We start from the raw sequence: 23,537 nt of genomic DNA, 5'->3' as shown, positions 1-23,537 counted from the left end.
CTTTATACATTATGCCCATTGCTATATTACAGCAACAGCGAAATTTGAAGTTTTATTTGATTGCAACTATTACTTTTACAATTTATCAGTTGATGCTTTTTTTCCAAAAATTCTCTGAATTTGTCACAAATCAACCTTTAAAAACACAATTGTAAATTAATAAGTAAATGTATACTGTATGTAGATCCTAGTCCTTTTATTAGTGAGATGTTCCCGTTTTCCTCAGGAGCTAATGGTCTAAATTGGCTTGCTGCTGACTCTCTTTTACTTCACAGCGAGGACGAGCGGATTGAGGATTGAGTCTGATCCGTCCTACCATATACCACCATACTGCAGTATGCCAGTATATGGTGGATTTGCTGATGCATCTGCACAATGTAATAGATGGTTAGATATGACAATACCTGCAGTCTCGTACAGACTCCAGGCTGTCATGATGATAGATCATTGTTTCCCTAAGTGTTTCTGAATATAAAGCTTCGTCAACAGAGACATATGTGTTACACAAACCAGTGGGGCTAATTTCTTGGTGTAGCAAAACAAATGGTCTAACTGCATATTTCACATTGTACACAGGGTTTCCGCATCAATGCCAGCAGCATCAATGTGGGAAATCTCTGTACAGCGGGAAATATGCAGTTAGAACCCTACGTAAATATACTACTTAAAATATGCAGCTATTTTGTTCTGCTCCACCAAGAAGTTAGCCTGAATGTTTTGTGTAAAACATCTGCCCCTGATGACAAAATGTGAGGATAGATGTAATCTTAAGACACTAGTGAGGGTCAGCAGCAGCTAGCCTGTCTGTAATCCAGCTGAATTAGAGAAATAAGACAGCTACAGCTATCCTGAGTATACAGAGTCATTTTACCTCATCCTATGTATCAATGTCATTCATTTCCATGAGGCAAAAGATAACGATTAACTCTCTAGCTATTTCTCCAGTGGACCAATGGGTCACACTGGCAGCATACTTGGTCTGCATTTACCATCTTTATTCCAAAATATATTATGTCATATAAATGTGTCTGTGACGTTCTTCCTTGACACTTAATAATAATATTTCTCTTTATTTATATAGCGCCATCAAAGGGGACATATACAAATATAATACTACATTACAGAGTACTAACAGTCATATGGAACAATAAGAGTGAGGACCCTGCTCACAAGAGCTTACAGTCTATGATGATGAAGGGGGGCACCAGTATCATAACTTCTTTGTGTTAAAATCCCCCAAATATGCTCAGGTTGTAGGTCTCAAGCAAATTGAAACACCCACCATCTCAGAGTCAGATCAGCTTGTATGTGTTGAGGTGGAAGACCAGGAACATCCTTGCAAAATTTGCAGGGTGTTTAAGTTGAAATAACTCCACCAATCAAATATCTGGAGAAGATGTCACTGCATCTCTGATTAACTAGACACTGAAGCCTTATAAATTTATCCAAGAACAGTTGACACAATGTTATATTTCACACTAACTTATATAGAAGGTGATCCTCAAAAGCAATTTAGCAACAAACAATTGTACCCAGGCACATACTACAGTGTATTTTACACTATCCAAAGATAAAGGTGACCAGATGATATACATGTACCAGGAAATAGGCTGACAACCCATGGGCAGGAGCTTCAGCAGCAGAAATGAACAGCCTGCCTTGACCCACTAAGTGATTGATCATACCCAGTACTCTCAGCCACTACCAGTACAGCCTGCTTTGTTCCTGTACATAGCATCTCTCCCTATGCTCAGTCAGTAAGAAAACGCCAGAAAATGATCAGTATCAGGCATTTATAGTGGCTGTGACTGCCTGACATCACACGGTGTAGGTACCTGTTGTTTGGCTTATGTATCTGACCGTCCAAGATATTTGTGCCATAATACTATGGGGGGGGGGGGCTGTGCATAATACGATGGGGGGAGGTTGTGCATAATAAAATGAGGGGGGAGGCTGTGCATAATACTGTAGGAGGAAGGCTGTGCATAATACTATGGGGGGAGGCTGGCATGATACTATGAGGGGGAAGCTGTGCATAATACTATGGGGTGCGGCTGTGCATAATACTATGAGGGGATGCTGCGCATAATACTATGGGGGCTGTGTATATACTGACGGAGGAAGGCTCTGCATATATTGGGGGGGGGAGGTCCTGTATACTGTGTACACTGTGGCTCTACAAACTGTCTATGGGGGCCTGGTATATACAATAAATTATGGGTGCTTTATATACAATAATTTATTTGGGTGACTATATAAAGGATGTTTTATGGGGGAAATAGTGTGTTTATTCATGTTGTGAGGATAATATATATTTATATATTTAGTATTTGGTATTTTTAGGGGGGGGCAGCGTGGAGTTGTGCTGTATAGAGCTGAAGGCATTTGACTGTGAATTCAGCAGAGATAAACCATGGCTGGGAGAAATTGTAAAGAAGTCCTGATGGAGCGGATAATCACTAGGTACTAGGTAGTACTAGGTACTTCTAATGTCTATGTCACTGACTCACTACTAGTGTGTCAGGTAGCATCATCATTGGGGAGGGGGCAGCATTTTCAATTTTTGCCTCATGCAGCAAAAAGTCTAGAATCGGCCCTGATGGAACCTCTACAGCGTACATGAACACAGCCTTGGACATATTATATGCAAATTTAATAAAAGTATTATATTATAATCTTCATTTTCAGACTCTGAAAGCAAAAACTTTATTTTCATCACAATGTAGCTTAAAGAGATTGTTTTTGCATCAGCTGTACTCTCTATTGCCCTTGTGTGGTCAATGTACTTTTTTCATAACTTCTAGTTTCATGTGATTGCTCAAATCATACTAACTACCTCTGTTAAGCTCCATCCACCAAACATTTACTTTTCTCTTTTCCAGCTCTGTCAACAAAGATAACAATTTCACATTAATATATACCACTGTTCCCCCAATATCCCAATCTCATTAGTTTGCAACTCTGTTCAAAATATTTGCAGCCCTACTGCTGGCACCACTTAGAGGTTGCAATTGACAAAGGACTAGAAAGCTTCAAAAAGCCTTAGAATAACCAAGGGTTTGGGATTGCTATGGGCCCGAGGATGTGCAAACATTTTGCCCCCCTGACTTTCTATTTTTTAATGGTTGGCTTCAGAGCTCTTCTCCATCATCATGTGACCTGGCAACATCCAAAGGCAGAGGATGTCATCAAATAGCATGGGTAACCTAAGTAACCTTTTATTTAAAGTAGCATGGGTAACCTAAATAACCTTTAGAGTTAGGGAATCTCTAAACATTATGCCCCTCTTGATCTACAAAAATCTAATAGAATACATTAAAATAAACATTCAATCAAAAGGAAAATTTCAGATTCATCACTTGACTCATATGTAGTCTGGATGACTACCATCATGGTCAAAACACAAAAACATTCATATCAGGGATTTTACTTTCTTTCATTTTCAAATGTATAATAATTGTTGAAGAAAGGTTGTATAAAATTACTTTAAAATCTTAAGATTCACTGTTTTCTTCCACTATAGAAAATGATCCAATGCTCTTGGATTGCATAAGTCCACAAAAAGAAAGCATAAGGACAATTGTAATTATTCCATTAGAAGCTATTTTCACATATCTATACTTTTACTGTACAGGCAAGATATTTCTCATTGATAATCCCAGTTAATTACTAAATAATGTACACCCAGTAAGTGGTTGTTTTGAGAAATTGCCTCTCTACTTATTCAAATAATGTGATGTCAAGTATTTATAGAAAAGTTGTAAATTGGATCTTCTCCCAGAATCTCTTGGGAAATATCCAGAATCCTCTTGGGCCATTGTTACATCCTAGTGGGGTCATTTATCAAAGAAAAAAAAAACGAAATCACAGTTATGATACTTTTGCTTTGGTAAACTTTTTTGTACTTAATTCACTAAGAGAAATGTGTAAATAGGCATTTATTGCATAATAAGGAAACATGGACTATCGGCATTCTGAATGAATGCATGGCCTATTATAATGCCTGTCAATTCTGACACCATAATACAGTTAACTACATATATGGTGGAGAGTAGTATATTAGCAGGCAAGTGATATTGAACAAAGTAATTATATGATGTAAATAAAATAAAGTTTTACTTCTTTAAAGTCTTTATTTCTTTATTTCTATTTGTCATCCTATGGTCTCCTACCTTCTAAAAATCAACTTTTAAAATTATACTAATGAGTCTGATGGGCTCCTGGAGGATATTAATACAGCCGCTCCATGCTGCAGCTTTACAGGCTATTGCAATGTTCTCCCTCTACCTGTTACCACAGCAATTCCCCCTCCCTCTGCCTGATGAAATCTCAATGCAGCAGAGAAAGTTTCCACTCCTAGTGGGAGGAAGTGCTCCTGCACAGTGTATGAGCCTGGTCCACTTATCAGAAACAGAATCAGTGCAATCACAGCAGGAGCAGGCATTTATTAAAAGCTAGAATCATACCACAGCTACTGCAGTCATGTTAACAACGATTGGGGCCTTTACACCTTATGTATTGTACCATCTTATTGTAGTGTATGTAGGGTGCAAGCAAAATGAAACATTTTAATATTTGATATTTAATATTAGATATTTAATAAGATTTTTTTAATATATAAAAAATAAAACACCAAATACCCCCCTTGATTTAAATAAATAAAATAAAACACTTATTAAAAGCCCCCATATTTGTCATTACTGTGCTGATAATGCCCCAATCTATAAAGATCATCCATTGTTTAACCAGTGGTTAACTTAGTGAGTGCATATTGTTGTGTATAAATGCTGTTTTTCCATCACCATCAAAAATTGATTTAAAAAAGTCCTACATACTGAAAGGTACCAATGAAAATCACATCACACAGAGAAGCTCTCAACTACCATAGTGGTTGATAAAAAAGTTAAAACATTAAAAATATAGTGATGCAAACAATAACAATAAAAATAATAATATCTGTCAGAAAAGCGATCTGAAGAATCTTATTTTTGCTTACGCTTTATTTATTAGTAATTGATTTTTGAGGGCTGGGGAAGAGAAAGAAGAGACAGAGGTAGCACCAGACAAAAGCTTTGATAGATCTCTCTAAAGAGGGAACTGGGCAGCCTGTACTGTGAGATTTGAAGGTTTTTATAACTGGTGCATGTAAGTACATTGTCTTGCGACACAATTTTAAAGTTAAATCCCGCTTTCAGTCCAAATCAGTTGGATTGTCCAAAGGCATGTCCCACTATTTCTGTCGCATGAAAGATAGCGCAGCTGCAACAAAAACCAATCGCATGCAACACAACCCGAGCGCAAACCCTTGTTAAATATCTGTCAAAGCTGTGCAAATCCCAAAAATGATGAACAGTCCAATGAAAGTGCGATCCGCGACCCTTAGTAAATAAACCCCTGTGTGGTAAAAGGAAAGCTCTTACTTTTGAAGCAACACTTAGAATTTACAGCATACTTCTAGAACTGAAGTGCTGACTAGACATCTAAAGTTGGCTTGGATGATTCTATACCATTTCTGTAGACCCAGATGGTACAGTCCTGTTCTTCTCATAGTACGATAAAGTAAAACTAAGTCACAGGCATTTACACTTTGTGAGCAAACCGAGTTAATGTGACATGGTCCAGAGCATCAGACAACAGTAGATGAACCATCTGTGCATACTACTGGCAATAAATATAATAACTAAATGCACTAACCATGTTTCCCTTTTTATGTGCTTTATATGATAATGGTTTCTGTTGTATCTGTCAGCATTCATTCCTGAATCATTGCCACTTACCATGCAAAGCTTTCAGGCTACATTTGTATATAACCAAATATATGTCCAACCTGGAGTATGTCAAAACTTTGCATCAGTACATCATGATACAAAATGCTGGTTGGAACTCTTCACTTATAAATAATTAGGAAAAATATGCCAAGTGATGTGTTGTCAGGAATAGTAGATCTTACACGAAAGTATGGCGATTTAAAAAATGTTCTATTTAAAAATTTTAAAAAAGTGATTTCCTTTTGGACGCCATTTTGAGCTATGAGACAATGAAAGCTAATAGAAAAAATCACTCAATTTCCATTCTCTAGTTTCTGTAGTTTTGTAGCTATTGCTTTAATTGAGCCAAACCAGTGGTAAATAATTTCAAAAATGTAGTTTGGAAAGCTGTACTAAAAATTGATTCCGTTCATCAATTAGTCATTACATTATTAAACCATACCTATCCACATGAAAAAGGATTAATTCAAGCAACTCATGAACTGAGCTTCCTGGTAAAGTAATTTCATCAAATGGAGAATGAGAGTTCCACATCAAATATAGGAAGCTCTTCATTTAATTTTGAGGTGTGCTTCATGTAGGGGGTAATCGTATATGTGTATCTTTCCTCCCTAAAGTCATTTTTCAAAAGATGATGATTATTTTATAATATAAGACCTCAGAGCTTAAATGTATTGTTACTGTCACACTATCAGTGGTGATTGTATCTGAGCAACCAGCAGCAGGACTACCACTCTAGTAAAATGCTTTAATGGCTGGGATTAAACAAAAGACGCGTACATGTAAACATCTGCATGTCAATAGTAATAAAGCTCAGATCTCAAAAAGCATCTAATGACGGAAAAGTAAGGGAGAATACATGATGTTGCACATACACTTCCTATAGAAAAAAACTTGCTATTTGTACTCCAAATAGTCATTAAAATGTTGCAATACAGAAACTTGTCAATTAATGAAAAGATATGTGGCTTTTGAAAGACATCAATGAAAAAGCAAATACAATAAATTGTATTATCATCTGATAATAGCTGTTGCCATCCTCTTTTTCCCCATTGCACTGTTCATGCACTGTTCATGCACTGTTCATGGCCTGTTCATGCACTGTTCATGGCCTGTTCATGGCCTGTTCATGGCCTGTTCATGGCCTGTTCATGGCCTGTTCATGGCCTGTTCATGGCCTGTTCATGCACTGTTCATGCACTGTTCATGTACTGTTCATGGCGGTAGGCAATACATTTTAGTTTTTTCTTTTGGCATTTCTTAAGCCAGCTGTCACTTATACTGGGACCTTACCCACAGGCAGTGGCCTGGTGATCTGCCTACAGTAAAAATTTATATATCTATAGGAAGTCTTTAAGATTTTGCTAGATGATGCTGGAACTGCAAACTATACAGAGAATCCCCCCTTAAGATTTAGCTAGACTGAAAACTATACAGAGGTTGTGCTTTTAAGATACTGTTGAATGATGCAGAAAATTCTATTAGTACTAAGTCTGGCCCTGCACTATAGTATCAGTAGCTTAATTCTTCTTCATAGTGCCATATAAAGGGCTTATTTTTCAGATTTTCACCTGTTCCTAATAATACAACCCCCTCTCCCTACCTAAGTGCCAGTCTGACTGACCATATGAACAACATCCTGGATGTCTTTGGTCACAGTCATTGTTCTTACAAATGAATCTTGAATTGTGTTTCTAGGTGCCATGGATCCAGAGATATTCAAGTTTAAAGTGAGAATATCAGGTGCGATGTTTAGATATAAAATAACTCCACACGGCAATTTAACTGTTAATATCTCAAATTTAGTTTTATATAAAAGAGGAGACTCTCTTATTTTATAGAAAAAAGAAGTGAGGTTCTAGGTGGAACAGAGCCAGAGATACAGCCCCCTGAAGAGTGCCCCCCTCCAGATTCTTAGCCGGCAGCTACAGGGAGAATTTGCTGGACACAGGAGCTGCTGCACCTCACAGATAATGAAAATAATCACTTTATATGTTATTACATTTTGATAAGGAATAATATCAACATATTCATGTTTTTAACCCTCTCCTATCTAAGAGCACACTTTCTCTCTTATTGCCTTTTATTTCATTTTTTTTTGGGGTGAAAATTGACTGATACGATGAACATTTAATCCTCTTCACCCAATGTCACTACGTATTAACACCACAACGCAGAACACTTCCATAGAGCTATATGTAACACCAAAAACACTCACATGTTCTGGAATAACGTTTTTATTTCACACCATCCTCCATTATTTCCACCTATGTTAAGATGTTCTCACTCAAATTCTTATGAAGCATGAAGGGTTCTGTTATTGTGCGGCTAATACATTGGCTCGCATTTTTGCTATCTCATTAGATTGGTTTATGGATATATAGTTATTTATTTGGGTTACAATTGCGTAAGGGAACATACAATGATAGATCTGTGTGAAGCTCGGGACAAAAATAGTTTGGTGTCACTTGCGGATTTACCGTTCCCTTTGCTGCATATTTTGAAGAATATACGGTACTCATGTGGGGTATGTATGAACTCCTCACATTTTGCTGTTTTAGGAAAGTATTTATATATTTTATATAAGTATTCTGGATTTGTACATATTTCAGAGGAAACTTTGAATTTTCCTGCAATTTTTGTATTTTATTGCTTTTTGCTGCAAAGTTGCATGAAGGTGGTAGAGTGTATGAATGTAAAAGTTATTCTTGTTTACATGGTAATTTTCATGGAAAAAAATTTGATTTTGACAGAATAGGAGGTTTTTATTTTGAGTGTTATACATTTTTAAAAACATTTGTGGATAGCAACCAAATATGTCACGGTTTTTGTTTTATCATTTTTGGGAGTGTAAATTCTTGATGTTATGTATTGTGGTATATATAAATCTGCTCACTTTGTGTTCAGTGTACTTTTTGTTTAATAATTTGGGTTTGTCACAAAGTTACAGAAGGGTGGTCAATGTTAATTGCCAAATGCATCGCCTGGTTGTCTGCTTTCAAAATGATATAGGTTTTACGGGTGCCTTTACTTTTTAATCTGTTTTATTGATATATTTTGCAGGTTTTAACTGTCTTAAAATTTCCATCTGAAAAGCAGATATTTAGTTATTTCAGTTCTAGTGATATTATGATTTATTTTTGTGAACATATAAGTACGAGGCATTTGTGAACTCTACACTTGTCCATCTATTACATTTAGGTAAATATTTTCTGTTTGGAGCACATTTTTTGCCATCAAAGTCAAATTTTAAGTATTTTTTATAAAATGTTTCAGTTTGAATCAAAATTGCATGAAGGCGCCTATGTCTATAAACTTTTTTTTAAAAATTGAAATGAGGCAAGTGTCTGCTTCCAGAAAATATGTGTTTTGCTGCAGTTTACTTTATTTCTTTTTGCGGTAATTTCAATTTTATTTGTAAACATCAAAATTCAAAAAATTACTCTGGCCAATAACGCAACAAAATATACAGAAATGCCTGGCAGTGAAAGGGTTAATATCCCTTGTTTGAATTCCCGGGTGAAGATGCTTATCATCTATCTCTTGTCTATATATATATATATATATACATATATATGTATATATATATATATATATATCTGTCTAGTTATCTATCTCCTATAATCTGACCATTTCTTTGCAGATGTTACCAGCGCTGCAAGGCTGTACTGCTAACCACTGAGCCACCATGCTGCCCATCAATCTCTCTCACCTATCTGTCTCCTATAAAAATCTCCCATATTACAGTTTGTTTTACCATACTAAAGGGAGCCTCTTACTGACTGTGACTATTCATAATAGTTTTATTTTTGGGCCCCACTTTTAGTTTTGCCCAGGGCCCTACTTTGTCTAGAACCGGCCCTGGTCACACTATGGGGCACACGTGCAAAACATCATATTCAACATAGCAGGTCTTAGTTAGTTTGTTCAATAGATTAAGATTCTATTTTACCTCCATCTAAAATATTTGTTGTTTGTCAGTTCCACATTATGGATCAACTGGATCAATGTAAATGCATCCAGGAGGCAAGTGGGATTTGTTAAGTATTCACAATGTACCTGAAGAATACCTTTGTAAAGGATTTCCTATTTCTCTTTTTGTTTGGACTGTTTCAAATACAAGATAATATAACTGTGCCTCACCGCTTTTGAGGGACATGTTGTCACATGTGGTGTGTTACGTTGGCCTTAAAGTCATCCAAGGAAAGCAAATAGGAGGGTTATCCAGGTGAAGGGAAAATATGATGTTAAAGTCTCCTCCTATAAAAAAATGATTCACATATTTGTAAAGGGGAAATGGTATTTCTCTGTTATAGCCCAGAAAATAAATATAGGTAAGGGTGATTGGGTATGTATAGGTTGAAGAGAATATATTTTGAGCTATTATTGAGGAAATACAAGTACAGAAATTTGCCACTAAGGAGAGTAATGTCCTCCAAATGCTGTAACGGTAATGAGCTATGGAGCAGGATAGCCACTCTACGTGTCTTAAAGGAATAATTTGTAGTAAGGCAGCAGGTTGTTAGTAGTTCATCCACATTCTTGCCATTGTATAAGAAGGAAATGGGGGTGGGGTTATCAACACATTGTCAGGTTTCTTGTAGTACTTTTTGACAAAACTTTCCAAAAAAGACTTACTTGTAAATAACAAGCAAGTTAAGACTTCCCACATTATTTTGAGTGTGTTAGGTGTCTGTGTGGTGGGTATAGGTGCAAGCATAAGGGTAGATATCCAATTCCTGAAAGAGGAAGTTGGATGGCATAATTAGACAGGAGCCGCAGATAGCCATCTGTGTCAGGAGAAAGAAAATGGGTTCTGGCAGCTGCTTAATCATTATAAAAAGTGGTGTGGTCACACTCCGTCCCCTTGGAGTTTGACCAGTTATTGCAGCTAGAATTATGTGGTCGATTAGATGTTTTATGGTCAATTAGAACAGATGTTCATTGGCAGAGTCATCCTGGAAGATCAAAATATTCTGTCACTGGACCCCGACTCCCTGCTGGTGGAAAACTGTGTTTCTTTATCTGGAAGTGAAAAGACTTGGCAATAGCAGATATCCGTAATCTCTGGGTGGGGCATCACCCAAGGGGTGAGCCCTATCTATCAGTGCAGAACAGCAGTAAAAGAGACGCCCAGGGAAATGGGCAAATAAGTGGTTAGATCATAGCCCTTGAGCTCCAGCAACTCTGGTTCTCTAGATTGTCAATCTCATCCTGAAACTGGTGAAGTTGTTTTTGGAGGTACTCACAGGTAGTCACAGGTACTTCAGCAGTGCCTAGGGCTTCTGACCCCACATGGGTGTCCCCCAGGTCCCTGATTTAAGGCCAGTCTTGGGATAAACAGAGCATAGACCAGTGGACTTTTTAAAGTTTTTTTTTTTTTTTAGTGAGAACCTAATTGGTATGATTGCTTTTATATGCAATTTTATAAGACGGATTAAATAGGCCAAAATCAGGGACTATTGGAGCAGAGAAATATTGTACCACACCCTGATGTTTTGCATGACAATGAGCAGGATGCGCTTTGAAGCCATTCATAAGTTTTTGCATTATGCCAACAATGCACAGTGGCCACCCAGAGATGACCCCAGTTATGATCGCTTAAATACAGTCAGTGTCAGCACCTGTCCAGAAAACGCGCAACCACAACTAAGCTTGGCGCTAGCAGTCAGACTAGGTAAGTGGTGGCGAACTCACCCTACGACCCTAAGGCCCTGCCTAAAGCAGATAAACCGCCCTGATTAAGCCGAACCCACTATCAGGAACCTAACTGCCGGTCCCTGAGCGACCCTACAAGATGACAGGGAAAACTTACTTCGTCTGGCAGCTGCTGGATGGTGGAGCGGACAGATAACGGAAATACAGGTATAGACCAGTGTTCACACTGGCGCACAGAAACCAACACAAGACTGAACAGGTAACCGGAATGCAGGAATAGACCAGTGTTCACACTGGTGCACAGAATACTAACACAGGTCTGAGACAGGGAAAGTGGAATAACACTAGGAGGTAAACGATACTGAGGGACAAACAACAGATACAGGACTTCAGGTGGGTTATACACAGGTCAGGTCAAGATCAAATGGGTTATATACAGGTCAGGATCAAATAGATTATATACAGGTCAGGTCCAGATACTGGCAGACAAGTGGAGACAGGTCAAGATCAAGATGGCTGCAAAGGTACAGAATCGGATATAAAACACAGAGTACCAAACAAGATAGCAAGGGCACTAGATACACAGGTAAGACTTGAAGAATAACCAGCAAGGTATGATGGGAGTAGGCAGGTATATAAGGACGTTCCCTGACACACCTCCAGCAGCACACTGGGGAAACTGTCCATCAGGCTAGTAACCCTTGCTAGGCAACACTAAAATGCAAGGAGCAGGGTGTGGCTCAGTTAATCCAAACACAAGAAGTAAGCTACAGTTCACACACAAATAAACACCATTTATTCTGCTAACTGCGGATAGTGCGACATAGGCACAGTCAGACCCATATTGGACTATCTGAGTGCCAAATTTGTGGAAGTATGTACCCCCGAGAGGCATCTATCTATTGACGAGTCCACAGTACATTTCAAAGGGAGATTGTATGGCGTGAAGATGTATAAGCTGTGTGAGAGTAGGTACATATAAGGGTACATATAAAAGTTCAGAGTGTATGAAGGGAATGACATTAGAATAGTCCCCCCAGAACACCCCTTTCCTGGGAATTTCTAGAAAAATAGTGTGGCATTTGGTGCACCCACTTCTGAAACAGGGCTACCAGCTATTTGTAGACAATTTTAACACCAGCACTACACTGTTTAAGAGCTTTGCTTCCAGAAAAACTGCGGTATGTGACACTGTTAGAAGGAATAAGAAAGGTCTCCCAAAGTCACTGCTAGGGGAAAAACTTAGAAGGCAAGGGAACCAGGCACTATGCAGCAATTTTGTATTGTGTGTCAAGTACAAGTTTAGGAGAGAGGTCCTTGTACAATACATGGGCACACCTTCATCCCTGCCCCATGTACGAGGTACCTGTAACAGAAACCCCCAAACCTGACTGCATTTTGGACTATAGCAGGTACATGGGAGGGGTTGACTTGTCAGACCAGCTGCTATAGACATATAGCGCCATGCGGAAATTGAGGCTGTGGTACAAGTAGCTGTCCGTGCGCATCATGCAGATGGCACTGTATAATGCATACGTTTTACATCAATGTGCAGGACAGAGGGGAACTTTTCTGGAGTTTAAAGAGGAGGAAGTCAAGCATTCTCTTTTTGGAGACCAGGAATGGGGGAGTGCCTGTACTTCTCAAAGCTAGACCACAAGTATTGTACCAGAGCAGCAGTTTCCAGGAAAAGTTCCCCAAACTGTTAGCAAGTGAAGGACACAAAAAAGGTGCAGGGTGTATTCCAAAAGGGGTATAATGAGGCAAACCATTTACCAGTGTAACATGCACCCCGATAAACCTGGACAATGTATGAAGGACTGTTTTAGAATCTATCACACCTCCCTTGATGTATAATTTATTCATTTCCCTTATATACTCTTCAAAGATCATACATCATGGCGAATGCCGCACCTTCCATTCTAAGCCCTGCCGTGTGCCCAGCCTGTAGATAATTGGCACATATTGCCGTATCCAGAGAACCCTCATGATTTTTGGGGTGTTTGTCTCCTGTGGCAGGAGCTATGGAAAAATGACATAATGATTATTTTTTACTATGCACTATTCAATATGCATTATCCTTGGGGTTCACCTATGGAGTTAAAATGCTCACTACATTTTTTTATATATATTAATTCGTGGAGGGGTGTAGAGGGTCAGTTCTCAGGGGTTTGTACTGTACTTGTCAGTGACAGGTTCCTATAGAGCCCTATTAACGAACTGACAACCTTCTTTTAGCTAAGAACATCATCTCAGGTCCTTTAGCCTTCTATCATTAGCAATCAGTAGAGCATACATATATCTGAGCACAGATCATAGCATGCCTGCATTGACTTATATTCCTTCCCATGCTTCCATGCAGGCATGCAATAATTTCATGTGCTCAGATATGTGCACCTTTACAGTAGCCACGCCTACCTCGACTTGCTCTAGATATCCCTGGATACCAGACAACTTTATAACTGATTTTATAGGGATCTGAGGGAAGCAATCTTTAGCCTAAAGAAGGGTGTCAGTTAGTTAATAGGGCTCTACGGGAACCTGTCACTAGCTGTATTTGTGAAAAATGTGGTGTGATAGGTTCCTTTTAAGATGCAACCATACAATCGTTGAAAGTTCTTGCACACTTTCTTAATACCATATTAACATTGGTTGAACAAAGGTTATTCTACATTTTTGTGCTAATCAAAAACTGCTGGATCCAGTATAAGAATATGATAGAAAAAATATCAGCCAATAAGTGGAGTTAATAAGATCAAAGACTTTTCATTCATTCATACATACCATAATGTTTTTGCTAGCATTGCAAACAGTTCACTAAAAGCATTTTTGTTGTTGTTTTCAATAGAACTGATGCACAGTTTGCAAGTGATTTGTTTGTAATGATTTACTAGAAGACAAAAGAATCATGAGCTATATTAGATGTGCTTGTTTCACAGTAGGAGAAAAAAAAACATTTCTTTCCACAGAATGTGCTGTAACGCTCTGTGGATCACTACCCAATAATTATAAATGTCTGTACATTCAGCAATTCCTGTCTGTTTTACAAATCCATCTGGCCTTATCTTAAAGACATTAATGGAAGAGAAACATGACTTGAAGTTCATGTTCATGCAAATAGCTGTCTTAAAAAAATGCAAGTGGAAGACGGTTAGCAGAATTTTGAGTCTAGGAAGAAGACTAAGCAGATGAGTCAAGGAATAAGATGTATTTCTCAAGGGATGTTAGAAGGTCATGCTTATGGCAGATTCAATATTTAAGCTTAAGAAATTCACCACTGCAAGAGCTATAGGCAAATTCTACTGCAGAAACTACACAGGGGGTGAGGAGTCTCAGACGTCCAATCAATCTGTTTGTATGATAGGCACGTATTTATGTCCCTTTGGAATCAGCAGGGTTACTACTTCTTTTCTTGTTTTTGTCTTGTTACTGAAATTCCTAAGCATTGAGCAGTAGAAAAAGGTATATGAAAGATACAGAATACTGCAGCTAAATGCTAAATTAATGCTAAAGTACCATGGCCTAAATGTGCTGTTTGTATAATCATCAGTTATAGCATTACTTGTAGCCTCACGCATACGATAAAATGGTCCATTGCAAGCTCTTTATTTTTTGCCCATAAGAATTTACAGTACAAATGTCAGCTTCTGCCTATAGTCTTGCCTTAGTTTATGGGGTACAAGTAAGGATATGCAGATCTTGTATGAAGAAAAGATAACCTATTAGGGAAGCTTATTATTTTCTAAAATATCCAACTATTTAACAATTTTTGTTAAATGACTACTGATAATCAAGCAACCCATCCATTCAGGCATCACTAGTCATGTTGTATCTTCTCCTACCCTTCATAGCAAGAAGTTGTGTTATGACTCGGCACATGCAATATACTGTAGGTTTTCATCCCTTAAGCCACCATGATGTCTATCATCCTGACAAAATGCAAAGTAACAGGATCAAAGGTCCTGCGGTTTCTGAGAGCCAAGGCTCACAGCAACATGTCAGGGTAGAAATATAAGCCCCTGCCCCTTCTACTCCCTTTACAATTTAAATTGACACATGTCATATTTGAAAAATGGGGCTGTGTCCATAAGGTCAAAATAGGCTTAGTCCTTAAGGGGTTAATACTAATAATACAGAAAGGGTGATACAATAACAGAAATGCATATAAAGAGAAGAGTTAGATGATATCCAAGTAGATATATCAGCTGGGAAATCTTAGTTATTTCTTATATTATTCAGGAGTATAGTTTAGTTTGCAGCGCTCTTCCTCCTATTAATTTCCTTTGCTCTTCTTCCTAGTAGATAGTAAATTAATTATTTAAGGGCTGTGTCCTTTTACATTGCCCAATCAATGTTGACAGTATCAGACCTTGTAAACACAAACCCTTGGTAAAAGGATGAGGGCCCTATTGTATTTGTCATTGTCATCAAAAACTATTGTTCCAACATTATTATTTCACACTACAAAGTTTTAGAAAAACAGACCTGTCAGGAGGGGTGACAGATCTTTTTAAACAGTTTTATATAAAAATTAACACAAATATTGTATTAAATCTAAATTTATCTTATTTTAATGACCACATCAGGCATGACTGTTTTATTACATGGCTCTCCCATCCATAAGATATTGCTGTTGTGCAATATTACATGTCTCTCACTGTGCAAATGTAGTACTATAGTGGCAATGTCATTAGCATGGTAACTTTTTTCAGAAAAAGGAATTATCTAGAAAAGACAACTTCTTAAATGTACTGTATAAAAGATGATAATTCAAGCCATGTTCAATTGAATTTTACAATATGTATCAGTTTAGTACAAGTGTGTATGTGTGAATGTGCATCCCAAATATAAATCATATGAACACTAAGCCAGACAAAAACAAGTCCAAATATTAATAAATTTAATTTGAGCAAATAAATCAGAAATCTGCAATTAATTGAATTACTTGTGGAACTAAGATGCTATTTTTAAATATCTCACATTCATATGCAATTTATTCAATTCTTTGTAACACTCCTTCTTCTTTCTTTCTGTCTAGTGTGGCAGCCAAAACCCCTCGAGATGTGTTTTCCACCAGCTGTGAACACTGCCTTTGTGCCCGCTGCTGCTAGGATGCTATTTCTGATGGCCCTGGCATGCGCAAGTCCTTTTCTAGAATCCCGAGAAGGAATTCCAAGAACACTTAATGTGGCCATTATATTTAGTGGTACCTCTTACCCACCAGAGAGTGCTCGTTTTTCACAATCAGCTTTCCGCAACTTTTCTATGGAAGTGAATCCAGTTCCTGTAATTCTTAATGACACAAATCCCCGAAGCCTTATCCTACAAATATGTGATGTTCTCTCCAGCCTAAGAATTCATGGGGTCGTGTTTGAAGATGATACAAGGACTGAATCTGTTGCTCAGATCCTTGACTTCATCTCTGCACAAACATCTATGCCTATCATTGGCATTAATGGAGGATCTGCAATTGTGCTGACACCGAAGGTATGTATAGGAACTTTCTTTTAAGGAATATGTAAGACCTACAGCTGTTATTATCAATAAACATATAATCTTTCTTTTTTACTAGCGAGTTATGGAAACCATTAATTTTGATATTGCAGTTTTGGGAGGGGATGGAAGAATGTATTTCAGAAAAACTCTGTAAAATCTCTGTACAGCATTTGACAGAATTTGTAATTGCAATGAGGAAAATTTACATTCTATACACGTAGCAGTTAGAATTCCTAGAGAATGTTCTCCACTAGTTTGTTGAAAGATGTATGAGGCCAAAGCACATCTAGTATATCTACATAAGCAATCCTCTCCCTAGTCTTGAATAGTAATATGACAGGCTTTCCATCATGTCCGGTAAGTGACCTTGGTTGTTCTATCAAAGTGATTTGCTAGGAATGATTCACAGGAAAGAAACAATTCATGTTAATCTTATTCCAACAACTTGTAACATTATAAAGTCTGAAGCAATAGGAGAATGAGTCGGAATCAGTCTGTCTGCTATCCTTCAATACAGTCACACAGGTGCCCTATAATAGGCTTAAAGAGATTGTCCAAGAGCTTTCAAAAATATATAGGTTACCTAAGGGGGGCTGTAAAAAAAATTAAACTTATACTTAACTTTTCCGGCAGTCCCATTGTCCCGCACTAGTGCCCATCGGTGCCATGCCTTTGTTTACAGAGACAGACACGCTACACTCTGAAGACTTCCTGGCACACCCACCTGTCCCCTGCCTGTGCACCTGATACCCATTGAAATTAATTTTGTTTCAGGTGCAGGGATGGGTGGGTGTGCCAGGTGGGCAAAAGTTGTCAAAGCACAGTGTGCCTGCCTCTGTGTCACGGGTGCTCCCGCTACCCACATCTTGGGCTCACCCGTGATCCTCGGTGTGCCCCAGAGCCCCGATACACTCACTCACCTGTCCCTGTTCCCGAATCCCATCCAATGGCTGTGCACGCACAAGCCGGCTACAGAAGATTTAAAGGGCCAGTGCACCCCTGATTGGTGCTGGCCATTTTCAGGAAACGGTTTAAAGCCAGCATTTACTGCCAGATCTTCATGCTCTTTGTCATTGAAAAAGCTTCTACTTTTGCCTTGTGCCTGTGATTTGATTTCCCATTGTGACCCCAGACGTGTTCCCGCTCTTCCACTGCCAGCCCTGACCTACTGCTCTGCTTCTGACCCTGAACCTCTGCCACCTGTCTTGACCTCCTGCCTGTCCCTGACCACAAACATGCCTTCCAACTCTGTATCTCACCTTGATTGCCTCCACGGACAGTCACACTTGTGGCACAACCTGGTGGTACCACGCTCCATTAAATGGAACCTGCTTTGGGGCGGGCTCTGGTGAAGGCTGGATTCCTCTTAGAATCCGGTCCTAGGTGTGGGCTTGTGTCGTCGTTAGTAGTGGTCCTGTGGTTCCACTACTCTGAAGCCTGACACTCTTTAAACAAACAGGGGCATGCTACAATGGAAGCACCAGAAAAGGTAAGTATACGTTTTTTTTTGTTTTACAGCCCCCTTCCCAGAAATACTAATATTTTGATGAGGGGCATAGATGATAATTGTTTAGGGAAATTTAACATATTTTAGAAATATTGTATTGCTGTTAAGAAGACTTTATTCAGTTGTAAACTGTTGGATAAATGGTCACATATTTAACTCTATAATTAGGAATATACAGGGGTTCACTGTTAACTTAACCACTACAAGGTACAACAGTTCTGAACTTCCAATACTGCAAAAACGTCCTGAAAAAAATAAGTAACTGTATTAGTACAATGACCGAACAATAAAAATGATATTGCCCTTAGCAATAGGTAAAAAAAATGATTTTATTGTCAAATCCTTTTGAAACATAAAAAGCGCATCAAAATTACACAATCATTTGACAATCACACAAATGGCAATCAAATGACATTCACACATGTATATCACAACATTCAAAACACTAAAACAAGATCTTAATTAATTTTATTCCATCTACCCAAAAAAGGGTATATAGGTATTCATCAAATGTATTCATCAGTTTTTTTGCCCTACTGAACCATTTTATCAGTGTGCTTTTTCACCCCCAGTTTTTAAGCCTGTCCTTTTTTTAGTTCAACATTGAAACAAACTGAAGCGTGAAGCCCATTTAAAAGAATGCTTCAGTTAGGAATCAGTGAAAAATCACTGAAGCCAGGAACAGAAAAACAATCTGTATGTGTCCATATGCCAAAATGTCTTCAATTAAAAAAATGCCAATGTGAATGAGACCGTAAGGACAGCAATAGGCTCATTGTAAAGAGATTGGCATACTTATTGAGGATGGTAGAATCTAATATGTGTTTTGTGTTTTTTTTATACTGTAATTTCCTTAGACATTGAACAGACTGATTTGGAGGATGCTGGATCATCCACACTTGGGGGAATTCTCAGTTGTTTTGAATGTTTCTCAATAGTCAATAATCTATCTCACATTCGAATGATAGTTCAAATTGTTTGGAAATGGTTTTATAAACAAACCTTGAATGATGTGAGGCAAAAATTGCTTTCCAAGGTCAATTCTGTTTTCTGGCATTGTGATAATATACTCCTGCTCTGGAACAGCAAACAAGCAAAACTTCTGTTCTTATAGAGGTAACCACTAGAGATGAGCGAACATGCTCGTCCGAGCTTGATGCTCGGTCGAGCATTAGGGTACTCGAAACTGCTCGTTACTCGGACGAATACTTCGCCCGCTCGAGAAAATGGCAGCTCCCGCCGTTTTGCTTTTTGGCGGCCAGAAACAGAGCCAATCACAAGCCAGGAGACTCTGCACTCCACCCAGCATGACGTGGTACCCTTACACGTCGATAGCAGTGGTTGGCTGGCCAGATCAGGTGACCCTGGGATAGACTAGCCGCTGGCCGCGCTGCTCGGATCATTCTGTCTCTGGATGCCGCTAGGGAGAGAGCTGCTGCTGGTCAGGGAAAGCGTTAGGGTGTTCTATTAGCTTACTGTTAGGCAGGAGTGATTCTCAAAGAACCCAACAGCCCTTCTTAGGGCTACAATAACGTTCTACTTTTTTTATTTTAATTTGCATCTTTTACCATTTTGTGAGGAATTAGCAGGGGGACTTGCTACCGTTGTGTTTAGCTCTTAGTGGCACACATATCCATAGCAAAGACCGAAGTGGCAAAATTCAGTAGGGGTTGGATTTTTATTAGGCAATAACTCAGTGTCATCTCATCTGGCATAGTAGTGTGCTTCCTTTGATACTTGGCTAGAAAATAGCCATAGGAGAATACAAACAGCTTCTTGAAGCCTACAGTAGCGTTCTATATATTTGATTTCTGGTTGATCTGCTGGTGGCTGTAGTTTCTGCAGTGCATGTACTTGCCAATTCTGAGCAATTTGTAGTGAGACTTGCGACCGCTGTGTTCTGCGCTTAGTGGCGCAAATATCCATAGCAAAGGCCGAAGTGGCAAAATTCAGTAGGGGTTGGATTTCTATTAGGCAATAACTCGGTGTCATCTCATCTGGCATAGTAGTGTGCTTCCTTTGATACTTGGCTAGAAAATAGCCATAGGAGAATACAAACAGCTTCTTGAAGCCTACAGTAGCGTTCTATATATTTGATTTCTGGTTGATCTGCTGGTGGCTGTAGTTTCTGCAGTGCATGTACTTGCCAATTCTGAGCAATTTGTAGTGAGACTTGCGACCGCTGTGTTCTGCGCTTAGTGGCGCACATATCCATAGCAAAGGCCGAAGTGGCAAAATTCAGTAGGGGTTGGATTTCTATTAGGCAATAACTCAGTGTCATCTCATCTGGCATAGTAGTGTGCTTCCTTTGATACTTGGCTAGAAAATAGCCATAGGAGAATACAAACAGCTTCTTGAAGCCTACAGTAGCGTTCTATATATTTGATTTCTGGTTGATCTGCTGGTGGCTGTAGTTTCTGCAGTGCATGTACTTGCCAATTCTGAGCAATTTGTAGTGAGACTTGCGACCGCTGTGTTCTGCGCTTAGTGGCGCACATATCCATAGCAAAGGCCGAAGTGGCAAAATTCAGTAGGGGTTGGATTTCTATTAGGCAATAACTCGGTGTCATCTCATCTGGCATAGTAGTGTGCTTCCTTTGATACTTGGCTAGAAAATAGCCATAGGAGAATACAAACAGCTTCTTGAAGCCTACAGTAGCGTTCTATATATTTGATTTCTGGTTGATCTGCTGGTGGCTGTAGTTTCTGCAGTGCATGTACTTGCCAATTCTGAGCAATTTGTAGTGAGACTTGCGACCGCTGTGTTCTGCGCTTAGTGGCGCACATATCCATAGCAAAGGCCGAAGTGGCAAAATTCAGTAGGGGTTGGATTTCTATTAGGCAATAACTCAGTGTCATCTCATCTGGCATAGTAGTGTGCTTCCTTTGATACTTGGCTAGAAAATAGCCATAGGAGAATACAAACAGCTTCTTGAAGCCTACAGTAGCGTTCTATATATTTGATTTCTGGTTGATCTGCTGGTGGCTGTAGTTTCTGCAGTGCATGTACTTGCCAATTCTGAGCAATTTGTAGTGAGACTTGCGACCGCTGTGTTCTGCGCTTAGTGGCGCACATATCCATAGCAAAGGCCGAAGTGGCAAAATTCAGTAGGGGTTGGATTTCTATTAGGCAATAACTCGGTGTCATCTCATCTGGCATAGTAGTGTGCTTCCTTTGATACTTGGCTAGAAAATAGCCATAGGAGAATACAAACAGCTTCTTGAAGCCTACAGTAGCGTTCTATATATTTGATTTCTGGTTGATCTGCTGGTGGCTGTAGTTTCTGCAGTGCATGTACTTGCCAATTCTGAGCAATTTGTAGTGAGACTTGCGACCGCTGTGTTCTGCGCTTAGTGGCGCACATATCCATAGCAAAGGCCGAAGTGGCAAAATTCAGTAGGGGTTGGATTTCTATTAGGCAATAACTCAGTGTCATCTCATCTGGCATAGTAGTGTGCTTCCTTTGATACTTGGCTAGAAAATAGCCATAGCAATAGGATAGGATTGTTTGGTTTTAAAAACTCAAAAAAAAAAAAAAAACACAAAAAAACACAAAAAAAAACAAAAAGAAGTAAAAAAAAAAAAAAAGTTATAACTCTCATTTTAAAAATGTTTAACCCGAGGGCTAGGGGTAGAGGACGAGGGCGGGGACGTGGGCGTCCAACTACTGCAGGGGTCAGAGGCCGTGGTCCTGGGCGGGGTGAGACACCACCTGCTGATGAGGGAGCAGGGGAACGCCGCAGAGCTACACTCCCTAGGTTCATGTCTGAAGTTACTGGGACTCGTGGTAGAGCACTGTTGAGGCCAGAACAGTGCGAACAGGTGATGTCGTGGATTGCTGACAATGCTTCGAGCAATTTGTCCACCACCAGTCAGTCTTCCACGCAGTCCACCCATGTCACCGAAATCCCCACTCCTCCAGCTCCTGCACCTCAGCCTCCTCCCCCCCAGTCTGCCCCCTCCCAGGAAAATTTGGCATTTGAACCGGCATACTCTGAGGAACTGTTTTCTGGACCCTTCCCACAGTCACAAACCACTTGTCCGGTTGCTGCTGAGCAATTTTCCGATGCCCAGGTTTTCCACCAGTCACAGTCTGTGGGTGATGATGACCTTCTTGACGTAGTGGAAGTGTGTAAAGAGGTGTCCGACGATGAGGAGACACGGTTGTCAGACAGTGGGGAAGTTGTTGTCAGGGCAGGAAGTCCGAGGGGGGAGCAGACTGAGGGATCGGAGGATGATGAGGTGACAGACCCAAGCTGGGTTGAGAGGCCGGGTGAACACAGTGCTTCTGAGACGGAGGAGAGTCCTCGACCTGAACAGGTTGGAAGAGGCAGTGGTGGGGCCAGACGGAGAGGCAGGGCCAGAGCTGGTGCATCAGCGCCACTGTCAACTAGTGAAGCTCCCGTGGTGAGGGCTCTTGCGGCGAGGGCTAGATCTTCAGAAGTGTGGAGGTTCTTTAAGGAAACACCGGATGACCGACGGACTGTGGTGTGCAACATTTGCCAAACCAGGCTCAGCAGGGGTTCCACCACTACTAGCTTAACTACCACCAGTATGCGCAGGCATATGAATGCTAAGCACACCACTCAGTGGCAACAAGCCCGTTCACCTCCGGCCGTGCACACCACTGCTCCTTCCCCTGTGTCAGCTGCTAGTCAGCCCCCTGCCCAGGACCCTGGCACAAAAACCCCATCGTCGCCTCCACGATCCTCCACAGCATCCACCAGCGTTCAGCTCTCCATACCCCAGACGCTGGAGCGGAAACGCAAATATAGTGCAACCCACCCGCACGCCCAAGCCCTTAATGTGCACATCTCCAGATTGCTTAGCCTGGAGATGCTGCCCTATAGGCTAGTAGAGACCGAGGCCTTTCGCAACCTCATGGCGGCGGCCGCCCCTCGGTATTCGGTCCCCAGCCGCCACTACTTTTCCCGATGTGCCGTCCCAGCCCTGCACCAGCACGTGTCAGACAACATCATCCGTGCCCTGACCAACGCCGTTTCTGACAAGGTCCACCTGACCACGGACACGTGGACGAGTGCTGCCGGGCAGGGCCACTATATATCGCTGACGGCACATTGGGTTAACTTGGTGGAGGCTGGGACCG

At 40.0% G+C, this 23,537-nt stretch overlaps 1 protein-coding gene across 8 annotated transcripts in view; it reads left to right on the top strand.

The window, feature by feature from the left end:
• The window catches only part of GRIN2D (glutamate ionotropic receptor NMDA type subunit 2D), a 688,972-nt gene that overhangs the window by 341,439 nt on the left and 323,996 nt on the right, over nucleotides 1–23,537 (top strand). For 7 of the 8 annotated variants that reach the window (XM_072110452.1, XM_072110450.1, XM_072110451.1 and 4 more), the window contains one exon: nucleotides 16,465–16,913. In XM_072110452.1, the coding sequence (XP_071966553.1) occupies nucleotides 16,488–16,913 (426 nt within the window). In that variant the 5' untranslated portion in view covers nucleotides 16,465–16,487. Of the gene's footprint in view, nucleotides 1–16,464; nucleotides 16,914–23,537 lie in introns of those variants that run through there. The other variant, XM_072110456.1, reaches the window with a different exon arrangement.

The sequence above is a fragment of the Engystomops pustulosus genome, chromosome 6 (genome assembly GCF_040894005.1).
Source record: "Engystomops pustulosus chromosome 6, aEngPut4.maternal, whole genome shotgun sequence".
Classification (NCBI taxonomy): domain Eukaryota; kingdom Metazoa; phylum Chordata; class Amphibia; order Anura; family Leptodactylidae; genus Engystomops; species Engystomops pustulosus.
Note: the sequence above shows the minus strand (reverse complement) of the source record. Positions and strands in the feature narration are given on the sequence as shown.